Source organism: Aedes aegypti, chromosome 3 (assembly GCF_002204515.2).
Source record: "Aedes aegypti strain LVP_AGWG chromosome 3, AaegL5.0 Primary Assembly, whole genome shotgun sequence".
In the NCBI taxonomy this organism is placed as follows: Eukaryota; Metazoa; Arthropoda; class Insecta; order Diptera; family Culicidae; genus Aedes; species Aedes aegypti.
The window spans coordinates 142727001-142754600 of NC_035109.1; the positions used below are offsets into that span (position 1 = coordinate 142727001).

The 27600-nt window shown below is 37.2% G+C and overlaps 1 protein-coding gene across 3 annotated transcripts in view; it reads left to right on the top strand.

The window, feature by feature from the left end:
* Positions 1 to 27600, top strand: part of LOC5574870 (dynein light chain 1, cytoplasmic) — a 91012-nt gene that overhangs the window by 25628 nt on the left and 37784 nt on the right. For all 3 annotated transcript variants that reach the window (XM_021853372.1, XM_021853373.1, XM_021853374.1), the window contains one exon: positions 7281 to 7449. In XM_021853372.1, the coding sequence (XP_021709064.1) occupies positions 7281 to 7449 (169 nt within the window). The remainder of the gene's footprint in view (positions 1 to 7280; positions 7450 to 27600) is intronic.

Genomic DNA, 27600 nt, shown 5'->3' on the forward strand with positions numbered 1-27600 from the left:
TGTACCTTATGGTGGATAATTAGACGTTTATCTTCCATTATCTAACACTTCGTTTTCAAGTCAATTCAATACGCGTTCTGCTGGGCAGTGCTTCATCAAAGCCCAAGCAGAAGGTGAAGATGCATCGATACCAAACCTCAAATTTTCAGAAGCACGGGCCAGGAGAGGCGGACAGCGGATCGGGCTGAGAGCTTGATGAGTAATGATCTATCGATCAGGTTTTCAGATTGAACCGCTGTCTGGTTCTCTAGTTTTGTGCTCTTGAGGGCTTGTGTTATGGCTTCGTTTCATCTTCACCAGAAAAAAAACTTTTTTTTGTGTCGTCGCGTCGCCGAATTTTTTTTTCTCGTTTTTGTTTTCACGCGCTCTGAGTGCAAACGAGTTCAGGTTTTCACGTAGCGGATTGATATTTTACTTTTGTGAAATGAGCATGCTGAATAAACAGCTGCTCAATCAGGGATGGATGGTCAATTTGTTGAGCTCGTTCCATGCTTTTATTTTAAATATACAATATATTAATTCTGATATGCATTTTTTCATGACAACGGTGGACAGGTTACTTAAATGAAGTGGTTTATCGAAATATGAACAGTTCGTCACTGAAAGTGTCCACATAAACTCTTGTACATTAACATTAAAACTACTAATTAAACTTTATCACTTCATTTTCTGCAAAAAAATAAAATAAAATAAAATACTAAAATCACTAGTAATTAGTATTTTATTTTTTTGCAAAAAGTGAAGTGTTAAAGTTCAATTAGTAGTTTTAAACATACTCTAATAATCCCTCCCCTAAATTTAATAAAAAAGTGCAACATTTAAACCCCATACCTTTCCTTTTACCTGATTTTTATCATTATAGAAAATCAACTTTGAATGACCGTCGCTATTGACCGTACTTGGTAGAAGCGTTAAAGAAGAATATTGAGGATTTTGCCCTCCAATAGACTCACACCTAAAAAATATTGTCCCACCAAAATATTCTCCCACTATGTTTGCCATATATTGGATGGCGTCATAGCTAACAAAACCAACAAGTAACGCACATGTAACGCAACATGTTGGATTGTACATTGAATGCAAGTTGCGTGCTTCTATTAAAGTGCCATAGAAACTGACGTGTGAGTATTTATTTTTCCACGTTCAAAATGTGCACGAGAATCTATTCCTCAACAAAATGAACAATATAATAAGCTAAATAGAAAGCATTCTTCTCTGAATATTACATTTGACGGAACTTCATCTATACGCTTATAATGTTTCTAAACTGAATCTTAAATTCTTATCGACTTGAAGTCATAGAAAAGTTTTGGGATCTACACAGTTAAAATTGAATTCAATTTTAGCGGTTTTTAAGATGTATTTTTTATGCGAGTTTGGATGTACATTTCCAAATGATAAAAAATTGTTTTCACAAATTTTCCAAATTCTTATTGAAATTTGCAAAATAAAATACTTGGGTGATATAAAAGACATACAATTTTGAAAAGAATGAAATTCTTCTAAAAAGGATTGTTTACGTACCTAAATGTTAATTTTCCTGTTTGCAAAACATTTAGGCAATATCTTGAAATTTTGGAAGTACAATAAAAATGTCCAAATATGATACTCCACTAGACCTATACTACCTGCAGTAGATCATATTGAATATTCCCTATCATATTGGATATTGATCGTAAAACAGTATAATAGAATTGAAATAAAACTGATTATGGTTTGATTCTCAAGTCACTTTTAGTCACTTTTTCGAGAATCGAAAGTCACTTATTTTTCAAATCTGGTCACTAAAACTACCAGCCCTGCTTTTACTACCAGCCCTGCTTATTCGTGTTTCATAAAATTCTGAGGTCCAAACGTTTGTTATGTAGATCGATGTTTAAGATGTTTGTAGTTCAATGTTTAAGATGTCGACGCATTGATAGATAACTTTTCAAACAGAGGTTACATGAATCGCATCACTTGTCAAGGTGAATTCTGGTCATGTAGCTTTCAAGCCCTCTGTTTGTTAATGTTTCTGAATTACGTGTTCTCTGGTTGACGGTTGAGCAAAAAGTGAGAGAAACTAAATACAACATTATCATCGCCTACTAGATCACATTACCTAGTTTCGGCTAGTTAGTAGATATGTAATTCATAGAGTGCCAATGTCGCGAGTGTTTATGTTATACTCTGAGACGAGATCATCTATTTGTGTTTAACTTGAGATCGTGAAGCGGTCAATCCCCAACACCCTCCTACTAATAAAACTCCCCGTGACAACCATGAAAATGCAAAGCTATACTCGGTCTTTAGTAACAATGGGCGCCACACGAACTTTCCCTCCTTTTCTCAATTCGTTTATTTAAAGGCTCATCCGCCGTACCCAGCTTAAAGGTACAGTACCTTTAATTAATTTTTGTTCGGGTGGTGAAATTAGTTTCAAGAAGAACGGATTGTCGACTGTTGGATTATATTTCATTTAAAATCATATTGAAAGGCAGGTGGAAGGATTTGGCTTTGTCTAATTCAACATGGCCTAATGGAATTGAATTTCGTGAATTTGAATGCCGTAGGAAAAACGCTTGGAAACCATAATATGTACTTTAGCGATATTTTCGCAGTATAATTGTTGTCGATTGCTTACTCCTTGGTCTAGTTAATATTGTCGTTAAGTTGATGTCTGTTAGTGTTACTTTTGGTATTTGTTAGTTCTATTTTTATATTATTAGGCCCTTTTAACACAACAGTCTGTACAACTAACAAGTTGAAGATGTGGAATAAATAAATAAATAAATAAATAAATGAAAAATTGGTCTACTTTTTGACAATTTATGACAATCAACTCTTATCCTGGACTGTATTAGAAATACCGGGTACCCCCGTTGGTTTGACCACATTTAATCTGAACACTTTTTCATTTATACCCCGCTAATTTGCACATCGTTCAGATTAAAAATGGTCCAAACGTCATTTAGCTCATGGAACGCAGTAAAGTGAAATGGAACGCTGTGGAACGGAGCGCAGAATTAAAACAAAACAGTAGAAAAGGCATCCAGAAACACGGTGCTAGGGTGACTAGATGTTCAAATTAAAAATGAACACACTCAGTTGAGCTCGGTTAACTTTCATTCTTTTACCGAGATCCGCACAGCCGAGCGGTCAGCAACTGAGTTTTACCTGATATGTCAGCAAAAAATCAAGTATATTTATAGCCGCATCTTTGGGTACCGCTGATATCAAACGTCACTTTTGCTGAGATGTCAGCAAACGAACTGTAACTGAGATTTTGTCGTTAGTTTGAAGAACCTCTGATTTAGATATTTTGTAGAAAATCATGGGTGTGTGTCTGATGAAATTAAAGGTGTCAAAACTAAATATTTTAAGCAGAAAGTCGGTAGCGATTTTTTAATCTATATCTGAAGGATACCACCCTGCAAGGTGTTCAACAAAACATGTTACAGAAGTTTATTCTGAGTTAAAATCCATCTTTCTAAAATTCTATTGATTAACTCTTCGATATTGTTCCAAATAATTGCAAGAGTTTCATCAGACACCTATTTTATTTTTTTCAATAAATCATAAGATTTACCCTAGAAGATATACACTGACGCCTTAATTTTTACCAACTGTTCTATCAGATTGTGGAATTCGTTAGGAACTCCATCAAAAATGTTTTCTGCAATACAGTCTATTTATATGTTTTGGAAAGAGTAACAAATCCGCTAGATTTTCTCCCATGATTACCATGAGTAATCGCCCACGAATTTCCACATAAAACCTTCACCAATTTCCTCAGGATTTGTGTTCATAAGGAAACCTCAGAAAATAGCGTTAGCGTTAGCGTAGTTACGGTATACTTCGTAGATTGGATACTAGCAACATTCATGTTTCTTTTTAATAATCTCATCCTGACTACTTTCAGGAACAAGGCAGGGGAGTATACCTTGTTCAAATCATAAACAAGAATACTAAAAGCATGAATATCACTATTCCCGGCCACGCCCATCTTTACTGTAACTTGGGATAGGGGAAGGAAATGTTGATGTAGCACTTACTTAATGAGAGGCCACCGACTCAGCGACACCCTCATAAGTGCTACGGAGTTGGAGGTTGGGGAAGGTATATTGTCAGGATTCGCCTAGAAAGCTGGCGATAGACCATAAACATTTGTTGTTTAAGTGTTTTCAGTTTAATCTTTTGAATGCCGGCAATCAAAAGAAAAAACAATAGTTTATTTATAGTATAAATAGTATTTCGCGAAATGCTTGTCGATTGTGCAGTAATATTTTTGCTCAATAGCCAGTAAAAAGCAAAACCGATCCCTCCAGAGTCATCGGATTGTATAAAATAAACGATACGCGTAAAAAAATCTCCGGCGACGAAAACACGCGCGAAACCGTGAGCAAAATCTATCGAACGAAGCAAAACCGAACTGTCCTGTTTGGGCTTCACGAAGCCGACGCTACGACATAAGAAAACCTCAGAAAATATAGCACAAATTTATTTAGTTCTGCCAAAGTTTCTGGATTGTCACAGCCTTTCAGAAGCTGTTTCTTTGTCACTGAGTGCTCAGTAGGATTAGCTGTTGGATTTTTTTTTCCATTAAATTGCAAACAATTAGGTACCTCGAGACAGATTTGTTTGCACTTCACGTTGACCCGTATCAGTCGAAGGAAATGTCGTATAGTATATTTTCAGGTACCGTAAAACAAAGTATCTTCGATAATGCGGGTAACTTCGAAAGTGCCGCAACTTACTAAACGAAATAAGGGACCATCGAGGTAGCCATGAAAGCCAACTTTAACTATTTTTCTTAAACTTGATATCGAGTAAGGGAGAGTGGACTGTATGACATATCAATATCGAAGATTTATCAAACAATGAACTTTTTTTTAACTATTTAGCTTGTTAGCTTACAGGGGTTTCACGCAATTTGAGTAAGCCATAACGCTTCTCTTCTTGTTGTACCAAATTCAAGCGAAAGGCAACAAAAAATTGAATTCTATCGATATGTACCTATGGTGGCCTGACTTCAGTGGTAGTTACTCCTGTGTGTATATTTGATGAATCGCTGTTTTGGAGAACTTTCTGAAGCAATACCAGGAAATTAAAGAAAAAAGGAGGGGTTTCCAAAGGATGTTTTAGAGGAATCTCCGAAGGAAATTGCGGGAGATATACATATAAGGAGGACCTCAATTTTTGAAACCCCCCTACCCCATATCGTAGCATATTTTCCCATACCTAATACATGATTCGTAGCAAAATCATAGACTCCCCCTTCCCCCCTAAAATGCTACGTCATTTATAGTCCCTTAAAACTAATTGACAAAGTTCACACAAGATTTAAGGTGTTGTGTGTTTTCTGAAAAATTCACCAATGTAGTTTGATCAACTTCTAAATTGAATTCATTCAAATCAATTCACCTGTAAAAATTCTGAACTGCTACGACAAATGAAATGTAACATGTTTTCAACAATATATTAATAAAAGCTTGATTAAGTTTTGTCAAATTAGGATGATAGTGTTGTCTAACACAGAATACTTAGATATAAGAAATTAATGTACAGTATTGGACAAAACATTTGCAACTTTTTCGATTTTCCATACAAAATGACCAACTTTGATAAACTATATTTCAGTTATTTATGGTCCGATTTGAATGAAATTTTCACAGAATATCAGACATAACTTGAACTTTAACATATATTTTTGAGTGATTTTTCCAATCACAAGTTGAAAAGCAGTAACGGTTATACTAAAGTGAATTTTTTGACGATTTTTCATAATTGACATAACTTAACATATTGAAGGAATAGCTTAATCGTATGTTCAGCAAAGTTGTAGCTTTTGACGAGATGAATAAGTTTGCTGAAGACAGTTTTTGTGTAAGGCTATCAGATTTTGAGATAAAAAGTTTTGAATTTTTCGTCGAAAATTACACTTTAGTCAAATCGTTATTACTTATAAACTCGTGATTGGAAAAATTATTCAAAAATATATGTTAAAATTCAAGTTACATCTGATGTTCTGTAAAAGTTTCATTCGAATCGGTCCATAAATAACTGAGATCTAACTTACCAAAGTTGGTCATTTTGTATGGAAAATCGAAAAAGTTGCAAATGTTTTGTCCAATACTGTACCTACCTAATGTTTGAAATAATACTAATAAATTGATTAAAAAAATAACTTTAAACAACTTTCCAAGAAATATCTATTCCATGACTTGAGTCGATGGGGGTCCCTTCCATTCGATGATCCATAAAAGCTTTTTGATACCTACACCTCACCTACAATGATGCAGATATGTAGTGCAACAAGCACGCACATCGGAAAATAATCATAGAGTGCACTCAACTCAACATGTTACCTACTGCGTTGAGGCGTCGTCAATTAGCGAATTTTCAACCCGAAACCCAATTGGCACGAGTGCGAATCTCCCAACGTAAGCATGTGTAATGAATTTCTGCTAACCGTATCAATCTCCGAGCAAGCGTGCGACGATGACGACGAGCGAGCGTTAGCGATATCGTTTAGTCATACGTCAAACGAGAGGAAAAGTGAAAAATACGCAGCGCACACAACTTTGCGACCAAGACGGAGGAAAAGTATTTCCCGGCTTTCCCGCACCCCCACCACCACCACTGCCGCGGCAACAATTTGACTCATTCGTCAGCATGTAGCACTTTCGCTCTTTACTGTTCCATCGTTACTCAATATAAGGTATTATGGGAAAGGGAAAACAACGAAGACTAAATTACTTTTGCATGTTTAAGTTCAATTATGACGGCGGCGCGGTAGGTCCCTGGGAACTGGATACCTACTACTTGTGTGGTGGGCGAGCAAGACACGGAGATGGGATTTTCCCGGGTTGCGTTCCTGGATTGCAACTTTGCGCTACACCGAGGTCGGGGGCACCTAACGAAGAGAAACACAAACGATTGTCTGCAATTTATCACAGTTCATTAGGTGCCAGGCGGCTGCAGCACAGCAAGAAATCGAGTAGAAAATGTGATAAAGGAATTGGGTCATGGAAAACAGGGCGCCGGATCAGGGCAGGTCATGGAGGAGGTATCGTTGTAATAGGAATTGAAGGTCTAATCACCGAGTACAAGGAAAATTCTCTGACAGAATTTATTCAGATTATTGCAGGAATTCCCATGAAAAAATCAATGATTTATTTCAGAATGTTTGATTAACTGTAACGGGATCCGAACCCGGCACAAATTGCATACATAGTGTGCACCCTTAAAAATGTTGGCATACACCTAACGAAGTCGTTTGATTTTTCTTATTGTTTCAGGTCATCTCCTTCCACTTCGTCTCCGAGTAGATCGAACAGCAAAACCCGCACCAGCAGCAAAATGAGCGATCGTAAGGCAGTGATCAAGAACGCCGACATGGGCGAAGAGATGCAGCAGGACGCGGTAGATTGTGCGACGCAAGCCCTGGAAAAGTACAACATTGAAAAGGTAGGTGGCTTCAAAGTTTCTCATTCGATTTAGGAATTTGGGAATTCAATAGCTTCCTACCTAGTCGTACACTAGTTCAGCAAATTCAGGAAATGATTGTTTGCTATCATTATTGAAGATCATAAGTGACTATCTTGTGAAGGAACTCGGTCCCGGTTCAAAGCGTAAGAAGTCTTTCTGTGCATCTTCTCCGCTTCAAAACATGGCATATTTTTTCGGGTTTTAAAACGCAAAAAGTTCAAATCCCTAAATAAATAGGTATGAAAACAATGCTTGTATCCAGTCGATTCAAGCCAACATTCAACTGCCTCACAACTAGATATGCTTGTATCCCCGGATTGGCGACATCAGTGCGGTCAGCTGGGCGGCCAACTATCATTAAAAGGGATCGTATAAAAAGGCAAGGTCGTCTGTTAACCAACAAACGCAATTCAGCAACACTGTGAATGTCGGCGGGGGATGCGCTTGTAATAAATTTAACTTATTTTTAGAACTTTCATTTCATCACTTGATGGCCCACGGCAATGGTGGTGTTGGCTGGTGGTTTTTTAGTGCGCAGCTGATGCTCATTTTGCTAGGAGGCAGTGGCATGGTATGCATAGAATGGCACAAGACTCGTATTCGGTGGATAACGGACGCCCGCGAGTTTCCGTTTGAAAGCGGAGAATGCAGCGAAAGGGGTGTGAAGAAATGCAATGCTGCTAGCTAAGCTATACAAAAGTTGCGAAATGTTTATTTTTTATATTTTATTTCGCGCGCTCTGAATAGCGATCAAAGGATTGACATCCAATTCGTGCCCGAGTGTGGTACAAAAACTACTGTGTAGTTTGTGTAGCGTTGAATATGAGATTCACACTTGCATAAAGTAGTAAAATCGATAGCTAAATTGCACGACACATCTAACAAACTAAAACAAGAACAGATGCATTGTATGTTCCACAAATTAATAGGTACAGTCAAAATTCAACAACGTTCTAAATCAACATTCGAAAACATCATATGATTCAGATTCAGCTAAGTAATCACGAGGCAAAGCACTCTTTACTGATAGTCGGCTTTTATTTCCTTTATTTAATTTTTTTTTGGGTTACACATCCGTATCATCTGTATGAAAAATTTGGTCATAAAATCTGTATGAATTTCAGAAATTTTGTATAGAAATCTGTAACATAGGAGAAGGTATCGACCTTGATTGTGTTATATAATATATAGAATATAATATTCTATTTTGTTATGGCTATATCGGTCATGCGACTCAAAGCTAAAGGGAGTAGAAGATTTTTTTTCCCAATTGATAGAAATGAATAGGTGGATAGGCGTCCCAAGGGAGCGACAAGATTTAAATTATATCAGGTGGTGAAAATTGTGCAAGCCATTTTAAAGTCAGTAAGCATCGAAGCGTCCTGTATTTTGCCTAGCTTCTCTACTAGAAAAGGGTTGGCTCAAAGCTTTGAGCTTTCCTACCAACACAGGCAAAAATAGGCATTTCACGGCAAAATTCTCTCTCTTTCGCTCTTCAAGAAAACTCGAAAACAATGGTGCCAGTACTAGTCAACTTTGACAGGAACTGGCACCGTTGTTTTCAGGTTTCCCGAAGGAGGGAAAGAGAGCGATTTTTTGATGACGTCACCGTGCAATGGGCAATACAGGAGGCTTCAATGTGCTCTTGACGGCAATCAACCGAACGGTTCTATCGATCGATGACTGATTCCCAATATAGGATAAATTTACGCCTCGTGTTGTAAAAATCATCATTCTGCAACTTGTTCCGTAAACTACTATTACTATTACAATACTTGGAGTCCTCGACAGTTATCATTGATGATGGCAAGCTACTCTCAAGATAATCAACTCGATGTTGGAAGGACTATCCTGTTAAAGAGGTATCGTGCTACCTTGTACCTTGATGGCTACAGCGTAGCGTCACGCCGATCGTATTGTAGAGCTCCATCTTCGTTGGTCTTGGGCGATAGTTCTCCAGTTGTCCAAGGTTGTTCCAAGGTAAATAAATTCTTCAAAAACATACCTATTAAACACTACCTCTGCACCTATACTACCAATCCCATCTCTATCTCTTCCTGCAACCATATAATTCGTTTTGCTAGAATTAATGGTCAGGCCACCCTCACCGTCATACGGTGTTTTACCCCTAGCATTCTCAAAAGTATTCGATCACTTCTAAAGACCAAGAAAATTACCCTTTACTTTAAATTTAATAGGAAAGGCATTGATAAAAAATGGGCTTCTTATTATTTTTCGTGACTGAGATGACCATTTTTTTTCCTTTTAAGAATGCCACGCATGTCAGGAAAGTTTTTGACGGTTATTGAAACAATTTTGTATTTTTGAAAGACTTGGATACTTGAAAGGCTCGGCAAGCTTCGTTGGATAAATTTACTACTCGTGCTACTACTCTTTGGAGTCTGTACTCTTCTGTGCTACAGCACGAGTAGTAAATGCGACGAAGCTTGCCGAGTACTTCAATATATCCAAGACCTCTGTAGTTTGCTATCGGCAAGCTGCCGTTGGCTTTCAATATCACATTCTAAAACGTATCTGTGACGTGAGAACACCAAAGCCCAATTCCTCCGAGGAAAACATCATGAATGGATTTTCTCGTTGCACACTCACTTTAATTGTGGCTGCTTTTCCTCTTCCAAAAAAGCCCCCACCCCCCAGGTCTCAGCTCATCATGATCGCTCAGCAAATTTTCACATTTGGCTTTCCCAATCGTAGCCTACAAATTTACGGTCACAACTCGTTCACATTTTAACCTTGCACACTTTGCTCGCTCAACCGGGAAAGTCGCTGCCAACGCGGTGGCATGAAGTTGGAGATGTATCGAGTAAAGAGTAGCAACGTTTTATGGAATTAACGAAAGAGCGGTGTTTATTTCAGCTGTTTGTGCAGTACGGTTTCCCAGAAGTAAGGTGAACCCTCCCGCGAGATAAATGAGGAAAAGCTGCCACTTTTATACGTGTGTGAGTATGCTTGTGGATGCCTATTACCCAACGAGCACTTGCGATGGCAAGCCAAAAATGGGTGGAAAGAGTTTTCCCGCAAGATCGTAGAGGTAGGAGAAGCGGGCGGGTGGTCGCTCGATTGGTGAACTTGAGATCTTGGCACGCATAAATTGCACGGGGATTGAATTAACCTTAATGGGAAAGATGGCAGCTGTCGATTGGGGTTGATTTTCAAATGCCGAATGGTGGTGGTAGTTTTTAGAAATGATGAGAAATAACTTGATGAATTGACATATCTGATCTTTAAAAACAGATTCTGTTTTTAATGGCTTTTCACATAAGGAAGTTTGTAATGATGGAAATTTTCGCGTAAAGCAATTTCATACAACTACAAATACACATTTCAAAGATTACGTATAATACTCTCAGTACACCAAATGTCCATTATGTGAAATATCCCAGTCGATTTTCCACAAATCATATTTGAATATTATTTCTGTACATACAACACTGTTTTAGCGCTATCATTACAGTACAATGTCATCTAAAGCTTACCGTTTCATATTTCGTATGCAGTTTTTATATCTAATCTATCGTAGCAACATCCTGTTCATCCTCTCTCGACGGACAGTTTCCAGAGCGGCATCCCATAGCCTGTGCGCTGTGAATGGATATTTCCAAATTTGATTTGTTCAATTTGTTCAATGGCGAAGAAAAACTATTTCCTACCAATTTCCAAGCTCCCCCAGTTTGTTGTCGGTGCTGAATAGAAAATCATGGGCTTGCACTTTCAGTATAGGACCACACTATTGGTCCATGTGTCTCTGTAGACGTCTACCAAAGCTAGACCAGAATGGAACAGAATATGTAAAGGAAAAGCCTTTCATCATCGTTTCTTCTATGTTCATGTTAGGGATTGTGGACTGATTGTAGCTCACATTACGTAGTTCTCTCTGACTCCAATATTTATCCTATACGCAATATATTACTGTAGTGTGGATATACAATGTACAATCACAAACTACAATTTCTCGCATAATTTGAGATAACGCCCTAAAAGCTCATTGTTTCTGAGCAAATGAAGGAATAAACATCCAAACCAACACCACTGGCAGGTAGAGAATGATCATTTCTTTACCATAGCGTTGTTAAATAATGGGTAACTCATTCAAATGCTCAGAAACAACGAACTACACACGTGGTTACCAATGGCTTTAAGGGCGAGATCATAAGTTATGCGAGATTTCTTGTTTAATTTGCGTTGAGTATGGGAGAAGCACCAATTTTCGATGTAGCACTAGTTTCCCATTCGTACAATATTGGCTTACTTTATATGAAAATCCAAAAATTGGCACAGGATTCTTGTAGGTCGAAAATTAGTGGAAAAAAACTATGAAAAATACTAATACCTATTGTATATTGTCACGTACGAATCCCCAAAGAAAGAGTAAGAGTTGCAAAATGAGATCTCAAAAGTTCTTATTTTTGCTAGAACCACTCAAAAAGCTGTCAACACGCAATCCTCCGTCATTTAGGAAGTTTCGTGTAAGCTGAATTTCAACAACCAAAGCGTGAGTAATTCTCGCAAAATTCTATTTTTGTGCTCTTGGAAAGGAAGGAAAAGTATCAATCTTATGCTTTGATACGATAATTGAAGTCCACAAAGAAGCCCCATGACTGTGCAAGAGTTAAGTTGGGTTTTCACAGTTCTGAGCTTCTTGTCATTGACACGAAGCCACATTCTTCGATGGTGACATCTCCTATACACAAGGAACACGAAGATGATGCTGGTGCTACAGGATGTGACGTCAGCTCAGCTCCATCCAGCGCGCGTAGGACAATACTGTGTAGAGAGATAGTGGTGGATAGAGGGAAAATTGCGGTTTCCTTTTCATTCTCGACGACCATGCCGTCAGGATAATGATGTTTCAACTCTTAGTGGAAGGCTCTATGGTCTATATATATAACTTTTGTTTGTACTTTTTGTGTATATCACAATAGCCATTCCGATGGCGGTGATCGATTCTGCTCGAGTGGAGAGAGCACATCTATCTCGTTATTGGCAACAAAGGAAGTGTTGCAGAACGGAAATGAACCGGCTATGGATATTGATTTTCTTTAGCTTGGCGGAAAAAACGCCATAATTGACCTTTTTGTTGGGCGTCATGTTGCAATCATCGAGTAATGGCTATTATTGAAATCAGTATTGGAAAGCCAATGTCTACATATTCAATTCCTATGATATGTCGTAAGTTATCAACCAAACGACGATGAACCTACACTATCTACACAGTATATCTATGGAGTCGTCCGTCTTATTGCTTATTAGAGATCAATCGTGTTTAGTGAGTCTAGACTAGACTACTTAACCTACAATTCAATTTTATTCACACGTCCGAATGGAATCCTTACAGCAATCAGTCGCTCATTAACCCATCCCAAAGTCTAGCAACGAGGTCAGAACCTACTTTCACCAAACTAACAACTTCTGGTGCTTCTCATGCTTTTTACTGTTTCCGTTTCCACCGCTTTTCGTTGTTATCTTTAATCATCTTTTCGGAAATTTAACGAAGGCTAAATTTGCCAGTTTTTTTTCTCTACACAATTGTGTTGCCTCAAACCACTATAATGGATTACACCGCATATCCAACCGTGCCACGACGAACGCTTCCAGAATACCGTACCCTGTGTACCTGTCAGTGGCTAGGATTTGTGAGGTTTACGATACGTTGGGAGAGAGAGAGAGCGGAAAAAAGTAGGACGCGTGTGGATTTCAATCCTGATCCTGATAATAAAACTAAATTCACGGCAATACTTTTCAACTCCTCGACCTCGTTTCGTTTGTCGACGAGGAGCTCCATTATCGTACATGGGGCAACTTCCCAGGGTAGCAAGAGTTGTATCCTTATTTGTGTTACCTGCTTCGTGCTAGTTGGTTTCAAGGAACTCGTATTGGTTTTATTCCCTTGCATGTTTTCACTTTCTCAAAATTTGATGAATTCGCACACAATGAAGAAATATTTTTTTTTCATATAGCGAATCGGTTCCCATATCATTAACACTGCACACAATTAGAATTTATTTTTTTCCCCTAATGATCAGCTGTTGCCCAACTGGGTTAATTATTACGAATGATCTTTTCGATTAGGGTAACTCCACATGAACAGCTGCCCATCGTAATAGTACCGTAAGTTCGGATAAAATTGAACAACAACACGTTTTTGAATTCCTGTTTTTTACAATGTTAGTAATTTGAACAAACTAAATACGCAAAAATGAGCACGACGTTGAACCTCATAGATTCACGTACAACTTTTTTTTTAGAAGTAATCTCGAACATGGACGAAACTTTTAGAGAGCTTGCAAAGAGTAAGTCAAAAGCATAAAAACATACTTTTAGATGACTTTACAATTAATTTACGAAAATTGTGTTAAATAAATGTTCTGTGCAAAACATTCGTGACATCGTTAAATTTTGAATATGTTTTCAAAATCGAACGCACATTGTACTGTTGACGTAATTATTGGTAATATATCAATAATATAATATCGCATAGATACCTTTTTTGGCCAAACAATACAGTCTTCCACTACCACATGAGACAAAATTAGTGGCGAACTCGTCAAGGGAAAAAATAAATAAATAATAGTGGAACGCGGTAGATCGTGGAACGATACAGGCGGAAGCGGAAACAGCAAACCCGCCTATTTCGGGACAAATAGCGCCGCCTGGGAGAGGTGGAATGCCAAAAGATGGAGTTGCTGTAGCGTTCTTAAGAAACGCGGAAGTTCTATCGAAAGCTCAACGCATTCTGCAAAGACTTCATGCCGCGAGCTGAAATATGCAGGTATAATAATAGGAGCATATTGACGGACGAACGCGAGGTGATCGAAAGGTGGAAGCAGTACAACGATGGACACCTGAATGGCACAGAGAACACAGGCACATAAGGTTGATGGCTACGTCAGCACAGCGGATATAGTAGATTCCAACCAGATCCCACGATGGGGAAAGGATGCCAATCAACAGTTTAACAACAACAAGGACTCTGGCAAGGTTGGTATCGGAGCCGTACTCTTGTTGACCGCTTGTCTGCATCGGCGGCAGAATCTGGAAGACGCAACAGTTACCGGGGCCCAGATAGCCGTAGCGGTAAACGCGCAGCTATTCAGCAAGACCAAGCTGAGGGTCGTGGGTTCGAATCCCATCGATCGAGGATCTTTTCGGGTTGGAAATTTTCTCGACTTCCCAGGGCATAGAGTATCTTCGTACCTGCCACACGATATACACATGCAAAAATGGTCAATTGGCAAAGATAGCTCTCAGTTAATAACTGTGGAAGTGCTCATAAGAACACTAAGCTGAGGAGCAGGCTTTGGGACGTAACGCCAGAAAGAAGAAGAACAGTTACCGGAGGAGTGGAAGCAAGGCGTTATATGCCCCATCTACAACAAGGGCAATAAACTGGAGTGTGAAAATCATCCCAAACGCCGCCTACAAAGTGCTATCCCAGATTCTCTTCCGTCGTCTGTCACCTATATCAAACAAGTTCGTGGGAAGTCATTAAGCAAGTTTCATAACTTCCCGCAGCGAGCTAGGTGGATTGATCAGGTTGCATCAGAACCTGGAGAGCGTGGGTCGAAGTCGAGAATGGAGAGAAGCGGCCATGAACCGGGATGGCCTATAGTTGAGATAAACTACGCTCATATCCCACAAGTGTTGGTATTCTATTTAAAGAAAGTTAAACGTGGTACACATTGATCAATTTCACCCGATGTTACGGTAATCACTTGATGGCCAATGTCGCCACCAATTTCCTGAGCGATTGCCCAGCATTCAGTTTTCCTCACCAACACCATCTGAAAAGAAAGACACACTCTCCGGTCACTGTGATTCATTTATAGTAAACTGTAAACGACACGGACGGACATGGACTGCCAATTTTAACGCAATGCCAGCAGACCTCGCGCCAGCTTCGCTAGCAACACAACTCTATCCCAAAACGCCAACGAATAAGGCAAATTGCTCAAAATTCAAGTGCCATGATGATCGTTCGCTAGTCTTAAATGCTGCCCAACGTTTGCAGTTAGGGTGATGAGTCCTATTTAGAACATAGGACATGTGTTCCACTCTATTAACAAATATTTCTTTCCTACTAGAATCAGGCTTTTACTAGATTTCTACTGTAATCATTCTCACTTATGTTGACCCTAACCATTGTTTGGTTGGGTTGACATCCTAGTACTGAATAGGGCCCCCAACCCTAGAACTAAAACAGCAGCACGCAGCAGCAATAGCGCCAGCTAGCGTCACTAGCCGCAATTTTCTTGACCTTAATGGCAGACATAAATCCAACATCCGCTTTCCATTGCGCTTTTCCTCTCGTGTCGATTGGCTTTCCCGGTTACACAAGTGGCTGGTTGAAATGGAAAAATGGCAGGAAGAGTCAGCAAAAAAAAAACTTTCCAACTTTGATGTCATACGGTCTGCATTCTGAATTGGGTGCTCTCATTGCCTGAATTTTTTGACTTGGTTCAGCTGCTCTAGTCGCTCCTCATCATTCTGTTGAGGCAACGACTGTGTGGAGTAGGTCACTGCTGGATATAACACGGCATATACCTACCTACGTTCGTCCATTCGTTGGTGCAGCAGTTCGTTTTAATTTTGTTGGCTTTAGCTTCATTTAAGCGCGCTTATCTTTTACGTAGCGTTTCCATTTCGAAGCGAGAAACGATGGAGACGGAGGTGGTTGATAAACTGTTTAAACTGTTACCTCTGCTGATTGAGGAAACCATAAGTTTTCAACAACTAAAATAAACAAATGTCTAGTTGTTTTTGGTAAAAAATATGGTTTTAATACGAAGACTGTTTGACTTAGGATGATCTGTGACACTCTATCCTATGAAAACTTGAACATTTCCAGAACAGATACACTCCATTTGTCATCTTGTCCACTTATCTGTATCTCTGTATCTTCTTAATCATGAGATACCACACTCGTGGTCTGATTCCAAACGAGCAAATAGAGAGAGTTTTTGCTGATATTTGCTATCGCTTCCCAATCGTCACCATCTGTGGAATATCACCGAAGGATGTGATTGATTTTGACATTCATGGTTATTAGTCTAGAATGGTTATTAGTTTAGAAGGGCTAATATTTCATTCGTATGTACGTTTGTACACGTAATGACAATGACACTTAACACGCATCAATATTTTCCGTTTGTAGAGTGGGATGCTGCTTGAAGTGACGACTTTCATGTCATCCTCTCAAGTTCAGCGGCCTAGAAAGCATGGAATTTTCATCCGTGCGTTGTGCAATACTTCGTTGCTTGGTCTTATCGGATTACGTGGATCAACATGACAACCTCTGGAGCAGGTGGAGCAACAAGTGGTGGGAGAATATTGTATTTGTATTGCTGCGTTCGGCTCTCAGTTCTTTCCTAGGATCTCCTAGTCTTTGCAACGCACTTTTCTCGTGTCGGTGGTATCGCCAGCTGGGTAGATACGGAAAGTCTCGTGGTATTTGTTGTGCTCTGGGTGGGAAGAGGTGAATCGAGAAAATTGAATAAGGAAAATGTTTGCTTGTGTACTGAATGATGCTTGAACGGTTTTGAAGGGGAGCTTTTCCGAAGACAACGCGATTATTGCAATCACAAAGGCAATAAAACACTTTGTACAGTTTCGGTTATCACGATTGTATTGTATTGTATATTTTCAAACATTCAAATTAGTTTGTTTCAAGGATATTGATTTCATTACAAAAAGATGATAGATAGAATCAATTCCATCAATGATTTTACATTTGGCATACATCATTCGAAAGGTATTATATTGGAAACAAAATTTTGCAAAGAGAAAACCTTTCTAAAACATTAAAAAATGAAGACAATAAATTAGACAAACACGTCCGTGCTTACTTCTAGGTTTTTTAAATCATTACCTGCTTCATATTCGGGTTGTATTAAAAAATATCTCATATTTTTCACAGTACAACAACTATTTATATATTTTTCTTATCTTTTCAGGTATGTGACTGACAAAAAATGATGCCATCGAATGTTAATGTATGTATAGTCGTATAATATAAAAATTTCAATTGTATATTTCGTTGTCAACGCTTTATAAGGCTGAGGGCCTTCCTCAGGCGCGGCTACATAGCAAAGCCATTGAGAAGGTGTCCTGACCTGTCCAAAATCTTTACTTAAAGGAAATTTCTTTGATTTTTCTTGAAATAAAGTACCATTGTGCCATATACGAAAGCGAAATGACAACTTAGCATAGAAAGCTCTCTTGTTGTTAACAATTTGTTAAATTGTCATACAACACTAAGATGCAGGCTCTCGTAAATTGGGACGAAATGCCAGGTAGAAGAAGTCTTAAAAATCAGACAGAGAACCATTGGGAACTTTTATAGAACTGATGGTTAACGCGATTTGAACACCTCTTTATGTTGCAGCTTATAGCATAGATGCATTTTGAATCAACAGAACAGAATTTAGAACACATTTTTCTCTACCCGGCTCAGTGAAACATTTTTTACGTAACATATTGCTGGAGTTGCTGTATGTATTTTTGAAAGTACTTTGCGGAGGAATCCGAGAAGGAATGCTGAGAAATGTATGTTTTACAGTATCTGAAAGGTTATATTTCATTTCGAATAAATCTTTCAGAGATCTTTGTAATAGAGAAAAGGGTCATTCAGATTTTTCTATAAAATATTGATCTTTTGAGGTGAAAAACAAAACAAACAAAACGCGTCAGTAGTGTTTGGTCCGTTCAAGAAGGAGGTCAATCTACGCACTTCAGTCGGCACAGCTGCGCCTTCAGAGCGCCAACGTGTGCCAAGTGTGCCAAATGTGCTATAATACTACATGCAATAAAATTCAATGAATTATGGAAAGACGTTCTCAGTAAGCATTGATTTTTATTTTATTTTTTATAAATTTTCTTCATGTTTTTCTTTGTTAGGAAGTGCTTCTAATGAGGCAGTAATATTCGATGATGCGTTTTACATTACTGCTGTGGAACACGAGAATGACAAGTCATAACATAAACATTTCAATGGGAAGATTTAGAAAATGACCCAAGAAGATGAAATATTTTTATTTTTAAATTTTTGTCAATGCGATTTTTAGTTGTCGATTTTTTTCGATTGTTTATTAGTTTGAATATGTAGCTCAAAGATGGGTCTGTGTCATTTGGCATAAAGCCATTTGGCATAAGGTCATTTGGCATAACGCCATTTGGCATAAAGTACATTTGGCATAACAGTCATTTGGCATAATTTTGAACTATGTGAAAATAAAGGGTCATTTGGCATAATATCAAACCATCTGAAAAGTAAGTGTTATTTGGTATAATAATTCAGATACAGTGAAACCTCCATGAGTCGATATTGAAGGGACCATCGACTCATGGAAATATCGAGTCATGGAACAGAAATCCATTGGAAAGCTGCTTCTAGGGACCATCATAGTAACCATGAAATGTTGTTTTTAGTATGGTTCCATGAGTCGATATTGAGTCATGGAACATCGACTCATGGAGGTATCACTGTACTCCTTTTTTCACATAGCACTGTTGTAATATTACGCAAAAGAATAGGCCATGTTAAAAAAGAAGGGCAAATTCTTATATAAAAAATATCACGTCACATCGCTATAGCAATAACCCTCGAAAGAACACCTTATGTTTGAAAGAAGGGTAAATCTTTAGATAAATATCATGATCAACAGGATAACATAAGATGAACTAGGGTGTCAATCAGTGGCGCAATATTTCTTAATTTGAAATTTGAAAACAACAGGGTGTCTACTACCTGGAAAAACCTGGAAAACCTGGAATTATCAGGGAATTTTATTCAACCTGGAAAAAACCTGGAATTCTCAGGGAATTTTGATCACAATCAGGGAAATTACTTTGAGGCAGTAATTCATGATAGAATATGTTAACGACCAGAAAACTCTCTTAATTCGAAAAAAAATTTCGGCTGCGCCGCTCTCATGAGCACTATATGAGCTATTCAATGAAGATCCCTTTAAGTATGAATTTTTATCAGCTCACCAAAACATGATTGATGTTCTTAATGTATCTTTATTTATTTAGTAAAAGATTAACATATCAAGGGCTGGTAGCAGGTTTATTTTAGATACCATTTTTATGCAAGTCTCTAAAAAACCTTTATTTTTGATAGATGGGGTCTGAAGTCTCTATTTTAACCAAAATAGTCTCAAAAGTCTCTTTTTTCCATTATCTTGCTTGCAGATAATTAAGATACAAAATTTCTTCTCATATTTCTCGAGAACAGTTTCAGGAATTATCCTTGTGGTTGCTCCAGAGATTTCATCATTCCTCTACCAATTTCTTCAGCAATTTTTCGTAGGATGCTTACAGGAATTTCTCCAGAAATTGCTTCAGGATTAAGCATTTCAACGTTACTACCTCTAGTAATTTTCTCAGGGTATTCCCTGTGAACAAAGTCTATCCTAGGATTTCTTCCAGATACTTTTTCACTAACTTTTCAGCCGAATTCTACAGTCGTTAATCTAAGAGATATCCAAAGTTTCCCACAGAATTTCTTCCAAGAAAACCCGACAAGAATTTCAACGCCATTTCATCTACGGTTATTCCAAAGAATAGCTCCAAAGTTCCTCGAGGGGTTATTCGAATGAATCTATTTAGAACATTACAAATAATTCCTTATATTCGACCTGTTTTCATTATTAAGTTTCTTTAGATTTTTTTCTAGAAATTTCTCCAGCGATTTTTCCAAGGAATTTTGGAGTTCATCCAAACGTTTTGAATGAATTCTCAAAAAATCCCCATGGAATATTGAAAAGTTCATTTAAGGTTCCACACCAGTTAACACTCCAACATTTTTTCATGAGATCCTACGATTGTAGTAACAATAATTCCTTCACATTTTTTTTTAGGAATTTCGTCCTGTTTTTTCAAGAGTTCCTTCACAATATCCTGCGAGATTTGATTTTTTCTTTTATATTTTTCAATTATCTTAGCAATAATTTAGCAATAATCTTGGAAATATTCTAATAGTTCTTCAAGAGTGACTTTCTAAAAACTTTTTCCATCAAAGGTGACCTAAAAAATTACATACGTAACTGTAACAGAAGGTACCCTAAAATTTGCTTTAGGAATACGTCACGAATTTTTCTCGACAATGTCTCAGCATACTGGAAAATTTCATTCAAATTTCCACGAAGAAAACTCCTGGAAGAATGTTCGAGAAAAAAGTTGCGAAAACTTCCTTGAGAAATCTTTTTGAATTAATGGAGGAATTTCCGAAGAAATCTTAGGAGCAATCTCTGGAGTAATTCCTGAAGGTATCCTCAGAGAAATTTGCTGTTAAAATCTTTAAACAAAAATCTAAAGAACAATGTTGTAGAAATTCTTGAGAATTTGGAATCATCTGGAGAAGTTTCAAGCTGAATATTATAACATGTTTTAAACGAGTGTCTTGAAGGATGTTAGTAGAAAAACTGATTGGAGAATCACCGGATAAAATCCTAGAGGACGAAAGGCTTTTCGAAAAATATCTGAAATAATGGAATTAAATATAGGAATTTCTGATGGAAGCCCTGAGGTATTGTATGTGATATTTTTTTGGAAAAATCTTGATTCTATTTTGAGATACCCAAAACAAAATATTTGGAGGAATTCCTTAGGAAATTCTTGGAGAGTGAAAATCTCAAAAAAAAAAAGATATCAATCAATCGCCATCGTAATGTCGTCATAATACATGTTTGTCATTTACTGGCATATGCCAGATTTGTTGGTATGTCTTCGTAATGTCACGAGAAATTTGGAAAAAAAAGTTTAAAATATTCTCAGAGAAATATGTGGTCTGATCAAACTATTCTATCCTGGTTCCTGTTAGGTCTTGTTTTGCTTTTTGATTACTTTTTAGTGTCTTTTTTTCTGGAAAGAGGTTTCTAAATTTCCTGTTTTCAAGAAACTCAGTCACCACCAGCCCTGCTTCATGCACAATTTTTAAAATTATTGGAAAATATTCGGTTTTAGTACAAACGATTTTCGAAAAGAATTCTGGAATTTGTACAACTTTAACCTTCCAGTCGTCGCGCAGTTTGCCACCGCCAGAACCACCGTGCTGCTGTTGTGAACGAAAAGCGAGGTTTTTTCAGCGGTGTTGTACAAAATTCAACAGCGCGACGACTGAAGTGTTAAATTGAAAATTTCGTAACAATCATGAATAATTTAGAACTTTTCCGAAGGAAATGCGAAAATTCAACATTTATTTTAATTACCACAGTGATATGTTATACGGCCGAACGCGATTACCCAGGGGCTTGATAATTCGTGTTTCTATTTCCGAAAAAAATGGATCGGGATCCAAAAGTTTTACGGATTATTTGTATTAATTTAGATGGCTATATGTATATCTACTTAAATATGTAGCAAATGACCGTGTTAATGTTAAGATATTTTAAAGAATTTGGCTTTTATGCAGATCAGAACTGTATGATTGCCTGCTAATACATCGATAAACTTAGTATTTATTTTAAAATATTACCACAAATCCAAATAAAGTTTTACTTTTGCGCCCATGAAGTTGTCTTAGTTATCTAAACGACCGATGGAAATGATATGTACCATTCATCTGTACTAAAAATACTTTCAAGAAGTAGCATACTGATGTACTTGAAAGTTTCGTTCAGTTCACGGAGCTCTAACAAACGAAATATAATTCATCATCATTGGAAAGTACAATTCATTTGAATAAAATTTAATCTTTGGTATTGTTAGCATGTTCATATTGTAATATTGGATATTGGAATCGCATCAGCATGCTTTAAATAATGTTCAGAAGTGTATAAATAGCTATTAAATTGAAAATATTTTAAAATTTGTCATTTGTTTGTTTTAGGGCCCTTTTCTTCACCTTCGCATAAGCCGTAAACCACGTTAAACCCATATAATAAAACTAGATTAAAGACCTAAGTGGGGGTGAAAAAATCATAGACATATAAAATTAGAGTATTTCTGGAACCTGGATTTTTTTTTGTAAAACCTGGAAAAACCTGGAAATATCAGGGAATTTCATTTCGGTAAACGAGTAGACACCCTGAACAAGATCTTGACTTTGGAAAACAGAAGAATAAAATGCAGCAACATTGCTGCTACAATTATCTTTTAAATAACATCTCGTGTTCAAACGAACCCGATCAACCAGTGCACACTGGTCCAGGAAGCTAATTTAGGCGAACATGAGGTTTTCGTCTCGATTTATTGATTTTAGAGCCATAGTTGCTTCTGAGAATATGTTCAGAACTTTCAGTACTACAAAGTGTACGCATCAATTTTTTTTAACCATGATCGCAAGAGTGACGTATACCTCAAAGAATCGTGAGTTGGTATGTTCAGCAAAGTTGTAGCAAATGATCAGAGTTGCTCAATATCAGTCGTATCAGCGTATGACTGAATTACTAAAACTATCAATATCAGTTGCGAGCTATCAATATCACTTTGATTTGGCAACCAACAAAAGTGATGCGACATCGCTCTCTAGAGCATAATCAATTCCAAGCTAATCATGTTTTTCAGTGACCAACACATAGTTTCAAGTCATCTGCAGCATTATCAAAAATATCGTATTGATAAGTTGACATTTGATTTGCTTAATTTAAAATTAAAGTTAACCCATCTGTGATATCCATAGTCTATCGCTATCAATGCATTGGTGATGGAGTAGACAGCATGATGTTGATGTGATATAGAATGATCCGAATTTTATCGCCTGTACCAATCAACAAATTTTAAGCGTTGATAGTGACAGCGAGCAGCTCTGCAAATGATCATAGAAACAACTTTGCTGAACAAACTTTTTCTCGGTTTTGGTTAAGAGTCTAGATGATTGAGTATTTGTAATAAACAAATCGTTTTTCGCTTTTAAGTGTTTAATTTTTTTAGTTTTATTGGCCTACTATGTTAAACAAAGTTTTTATACTTATCATTTGCTACAACTTTGCTGAACACACCGTAGTTATATTTCTTATGGTTTTCATGTTATTTGAGTTTTTCATCTTAAAATTTAATATTTTGTATACCTTGTTTCTCAATTATGAGCACCTGCAGAAAATAAATCTTCCCACCTAATGATTTTTCAGTCGAGTAACTCTGATCAAAATTAGGAGAAGATGACATTTTTCCATCTTGTTTAACCTTCCAGTCGTCGCGCGATTTGCCACCGTCAGAACCACCGCGCTGCTGTTGTGAACGAAAAGCGAGGTTTTTTCAGCAGTGTTGTACAAAATACAACAGTGCGACGACTGAAATGTTAAAATCGTTTTTACTAATAGACGATATGAGATAAATCCATATTTATTGAATACTAGTGGTCCCGGCAAACTTCGTCTTGCCATCAAGTAGGCTGTTGAAATCCGCTATGAATCGTCCCATACAAAATGTCAGTTCCGTTGACTCTCGTTTCTCTGACTTTTCCGGTGAACATCCTGGAACTTTTATACACACAAACACGTCGGAACCCTTGAAGAACAAAAGGGAGAAAGAATCATCCGAATCCGTTGCCCCATTCGTGAGCCATTTCGTGACATACAAACACCATTCTATTTTTATTTATATAGATAGATTCACATATGCTCAACTCATAAAAGTCATAGCTACCTGAGCACATCAAATCAAAGGTAAAACGTGTATTTATATATAAAGAAAAACTACATCGTTTTTCAGTTGTTTTCGATCAACTTGGAAGGTTCTGAAAGAAATTCATCATATTTTCCTTTACCGGTATTCGTATATTCGTAAGCGAGATCATCGGGTTGGAAGTCAACAAAAGTCATATAAAATACATCTACAAAGTATACAGTCCGATTGAATTCGGTGGCATAATTTAACCGGAATCTTCTGATGGGATTCATACCGCATTTATTGTGCTTCTTCGGCGGCTTACCGAAGAAGAGTATAAATGAATTTTCAGCTGTTACTAAAATAAAACGGTAATAAAATGCTAAAATCTTTAATTTAAGTATGTACAGAAAATATATTGAAATTATGCCAAATGATCCTCATCTTTCACTTAGTTGAAAATTATGCCAAATGTCCGTTATGCCAAATGACCGTTATGCCAAATGTCCTATATGCCAAATGGCGTTATGCCAAATGACCTTATGCCAAATGGCTTTATGCCAAATGGCCCGCTCCCCTCAAAGATCTATAACAAAACAAAATACACTTTTTAGCAATGAGGAAGTCATGTCCGTGTTACAATATAATTCTCGACGCCGAGATTTGGTCTGTTGCCAAATCATTCCATTTTACTTCCGCTTATCTCTCTATAAAGGATCACTAGTAGTAATCACAATATCGGTATCGATCACCCGTGTATATGCTCACGTATTCGTTTCAAACTTTATCTTTATCGTTCACCAAAACGAATCCTTTCCCATATCCAAACTCCCAGTGTTTTCTTGTAGAAGTGCAGAGGACTCCTCGGCTTCTGTAAAGCAAGTAACACGTCAACATTTCCCTCTCATCCCCAAATTAACCTGCATTCGGACGCAGCCGGTATTGTTTGTTATAATAATGAGAGCACCAGTACTTACACATTGAAGATGCTACTGATCCTGAGTACCATATGTTGGTTCCCTGTGTAAGTACAGCTGTTCTTGCAATAACAGAGTAGCAACTGCGGGCGGTCAGTCATGCTCAAAATATTGATCTTTTGTGGTATAAAATAAGTTCTTAAAGCGATACCTGAAAAATCCATTCACAAATATTCCTGAAAAATCTTTCCGGGCTAGTTTGAGAGATAATGCATGAAGACATTTTTTGAAGAATACGTACAAGCAATTCTGTAGGATTCTATAACATTCCCCAGAAGACCATTCCCCCGAAACCCATTTCCCAGAATTCCGTTCCCCAGAACGAACCATTCCCCAGAATCTCATTCCCCAGAATGTACCATTCCCCAGAATGCACCATTTCCCAGAAAGCTATATGAATATCCTTTTTTTTCTTTTTTAATTTTTGCTTTGCGTGAGTCACTTATGTGACAGGCTAAGGTCCTGATGTGACAAAACAAATATGTAGGTAGGGGGGTTAGGGGCATAATGAACACACGGGGCGAAATGGACACCCCCTTATTCTCTAGGAATATGCATATTTCAGCAAAACTTTATAAACTGTACGAAATTTGTATTGTATATGAACTTTTTGACGGTATAAAAGTTTATGCTTTGCTTCATTTGTCCTTTAAAATTCTACTATATTTTTTTCTCGCCTTCAAATCAGTTTATAAGCAAAGCGGTGGAAGAATTTAATTTTAGAACAAAGTAACTAACTTAGAGAAGTTTCTTCTTGCTAATGTGAAAGGGGGGAAGTACTTTTACATATCAATACGTTTTGACACCCATATATAATTAAGTTTTCACCAAATTCCACGAAAGTGTTTATTTTACCCGGATACCTTTTTATCAGTCGTGTTTTGGACCCAATTTTCTATCTCGTTTTTCTGATATTTGATAAGATTTTTCTTACCATGAATGGATGCAGCGCGTCATACTAATTACGAACTTGGATACCAGCCGAGAGTAACTGAAACATATTTCCATTCTTTGTAAAAAAAAGCATTTGGCTAATGTGTATATTATGCCTATTCATGATTATTTTGCATATTATAATAATACACTCTTCTTTCAGTAAATTCCCATAAAATATACAAATTATATGTTTATTTTTGCCTATATAGTGATGCACCCTTCTTTCAGTATTATCTCATTAATGATAAAGGCAAAATATATCGATGGAGAGCCCATATAGCATAAGGTCATTTGGCATAAAATGATTTGGTATAAAGCCATTTGCCATCTAGCCATATATATGCTCCTTCCTTTCAAAAAGGATGTTCTTCATGTTATGCCAAATGGTCATTGGCCAAATTACCATTATGTCAAATGATCCTTGATCATTCTTGCCATTTGGCAACCTTACGGAACATTTTATCTATATCAACAGGATAAGACTGAAAGAAGGGTGTATCACTATTTTGTGCAAAATTAAACAAGTCATTTTTAATTTGGACTTGACGTAAAGAAGAGCGTATCATTTTAATGTGCAGAATAGTACGTTTTTATTTTGCCGAACTTACGTAATAATTATATCGGAAACGTATAATATGAAACTACGAACGTCTTTATTCCATTCGGGGTAGACCCAAAAGGTAAGCTATGATGCACCTTCTTAAAACATTGATGAAAAAGCTGGATACATCACCATATTTGATAAAAATTGGACATACATGTGAATTTATACATTTGGAAACTACTATACCGAAAGAAGGGTGTAGCTCTATTTTGTGCAGAATAGTGATGAGTTGTATATTCTTTTAAATAAATATTGGATATTGTGTTTCCCCTAGACTGATCTATCAGTCTTCATTAGTGCCAATAAAAGTGAAACTACTGTGACAGTTCATTTGCAAATGAAATTTGAATTATGCGTACAGTGTTCACAATTAGCAGCACCAATGCTAATCTTCTCATGTACTTGTAAACAACTTTGTATGGAGTTTCATTTTCAAGTATTTTTAACTACATTATTTCAAAACTTTAAAGTAGGTATATAATTTTCTGGGGAATGGTCCATTCTGGGGATTGGTATTCTGGGGAATGGTTCATTCTGGGGAGTGAAATTCTGGGGAATGGTACATTCTGGGGAATGAGATTCTGGGGAATGGAATTCTGGGGAATGGGTTTCGGGGGAATGGTTTTCTGGGGAATGTTATAGAATCATTCTGTAGCGATGAATGAATACTTGGGACGAATTCTATAATCTTCTCACAATGTTTTTTGCTTAAACTTCTGTATTCCTTTGCTAAAATGTCTGTATTTCTTTAAATTATAATAATATTCCTTGTATTGTGCGGCCCTTACTGCAACCCCATGGCAAATTTAGCTTGGTATTGTAATCAAATTAAAAAAAAACTTGTCCGTTGTAAATGCTAATTTTGATTGTTTATTGTCAGGTTCAGTAATGGAGCCGTTGAAGCAATTCTTTACTTATGACGATTCAACTGGGTCTATAAAACCCTCAATCAAATAATATTAAACACTTGATACAGAATGTTAGGGAAAATGATTGTACTCGGCTCTGCTAAAAATAGTTCTCCATCATGCAAAATGTAGCCGATTA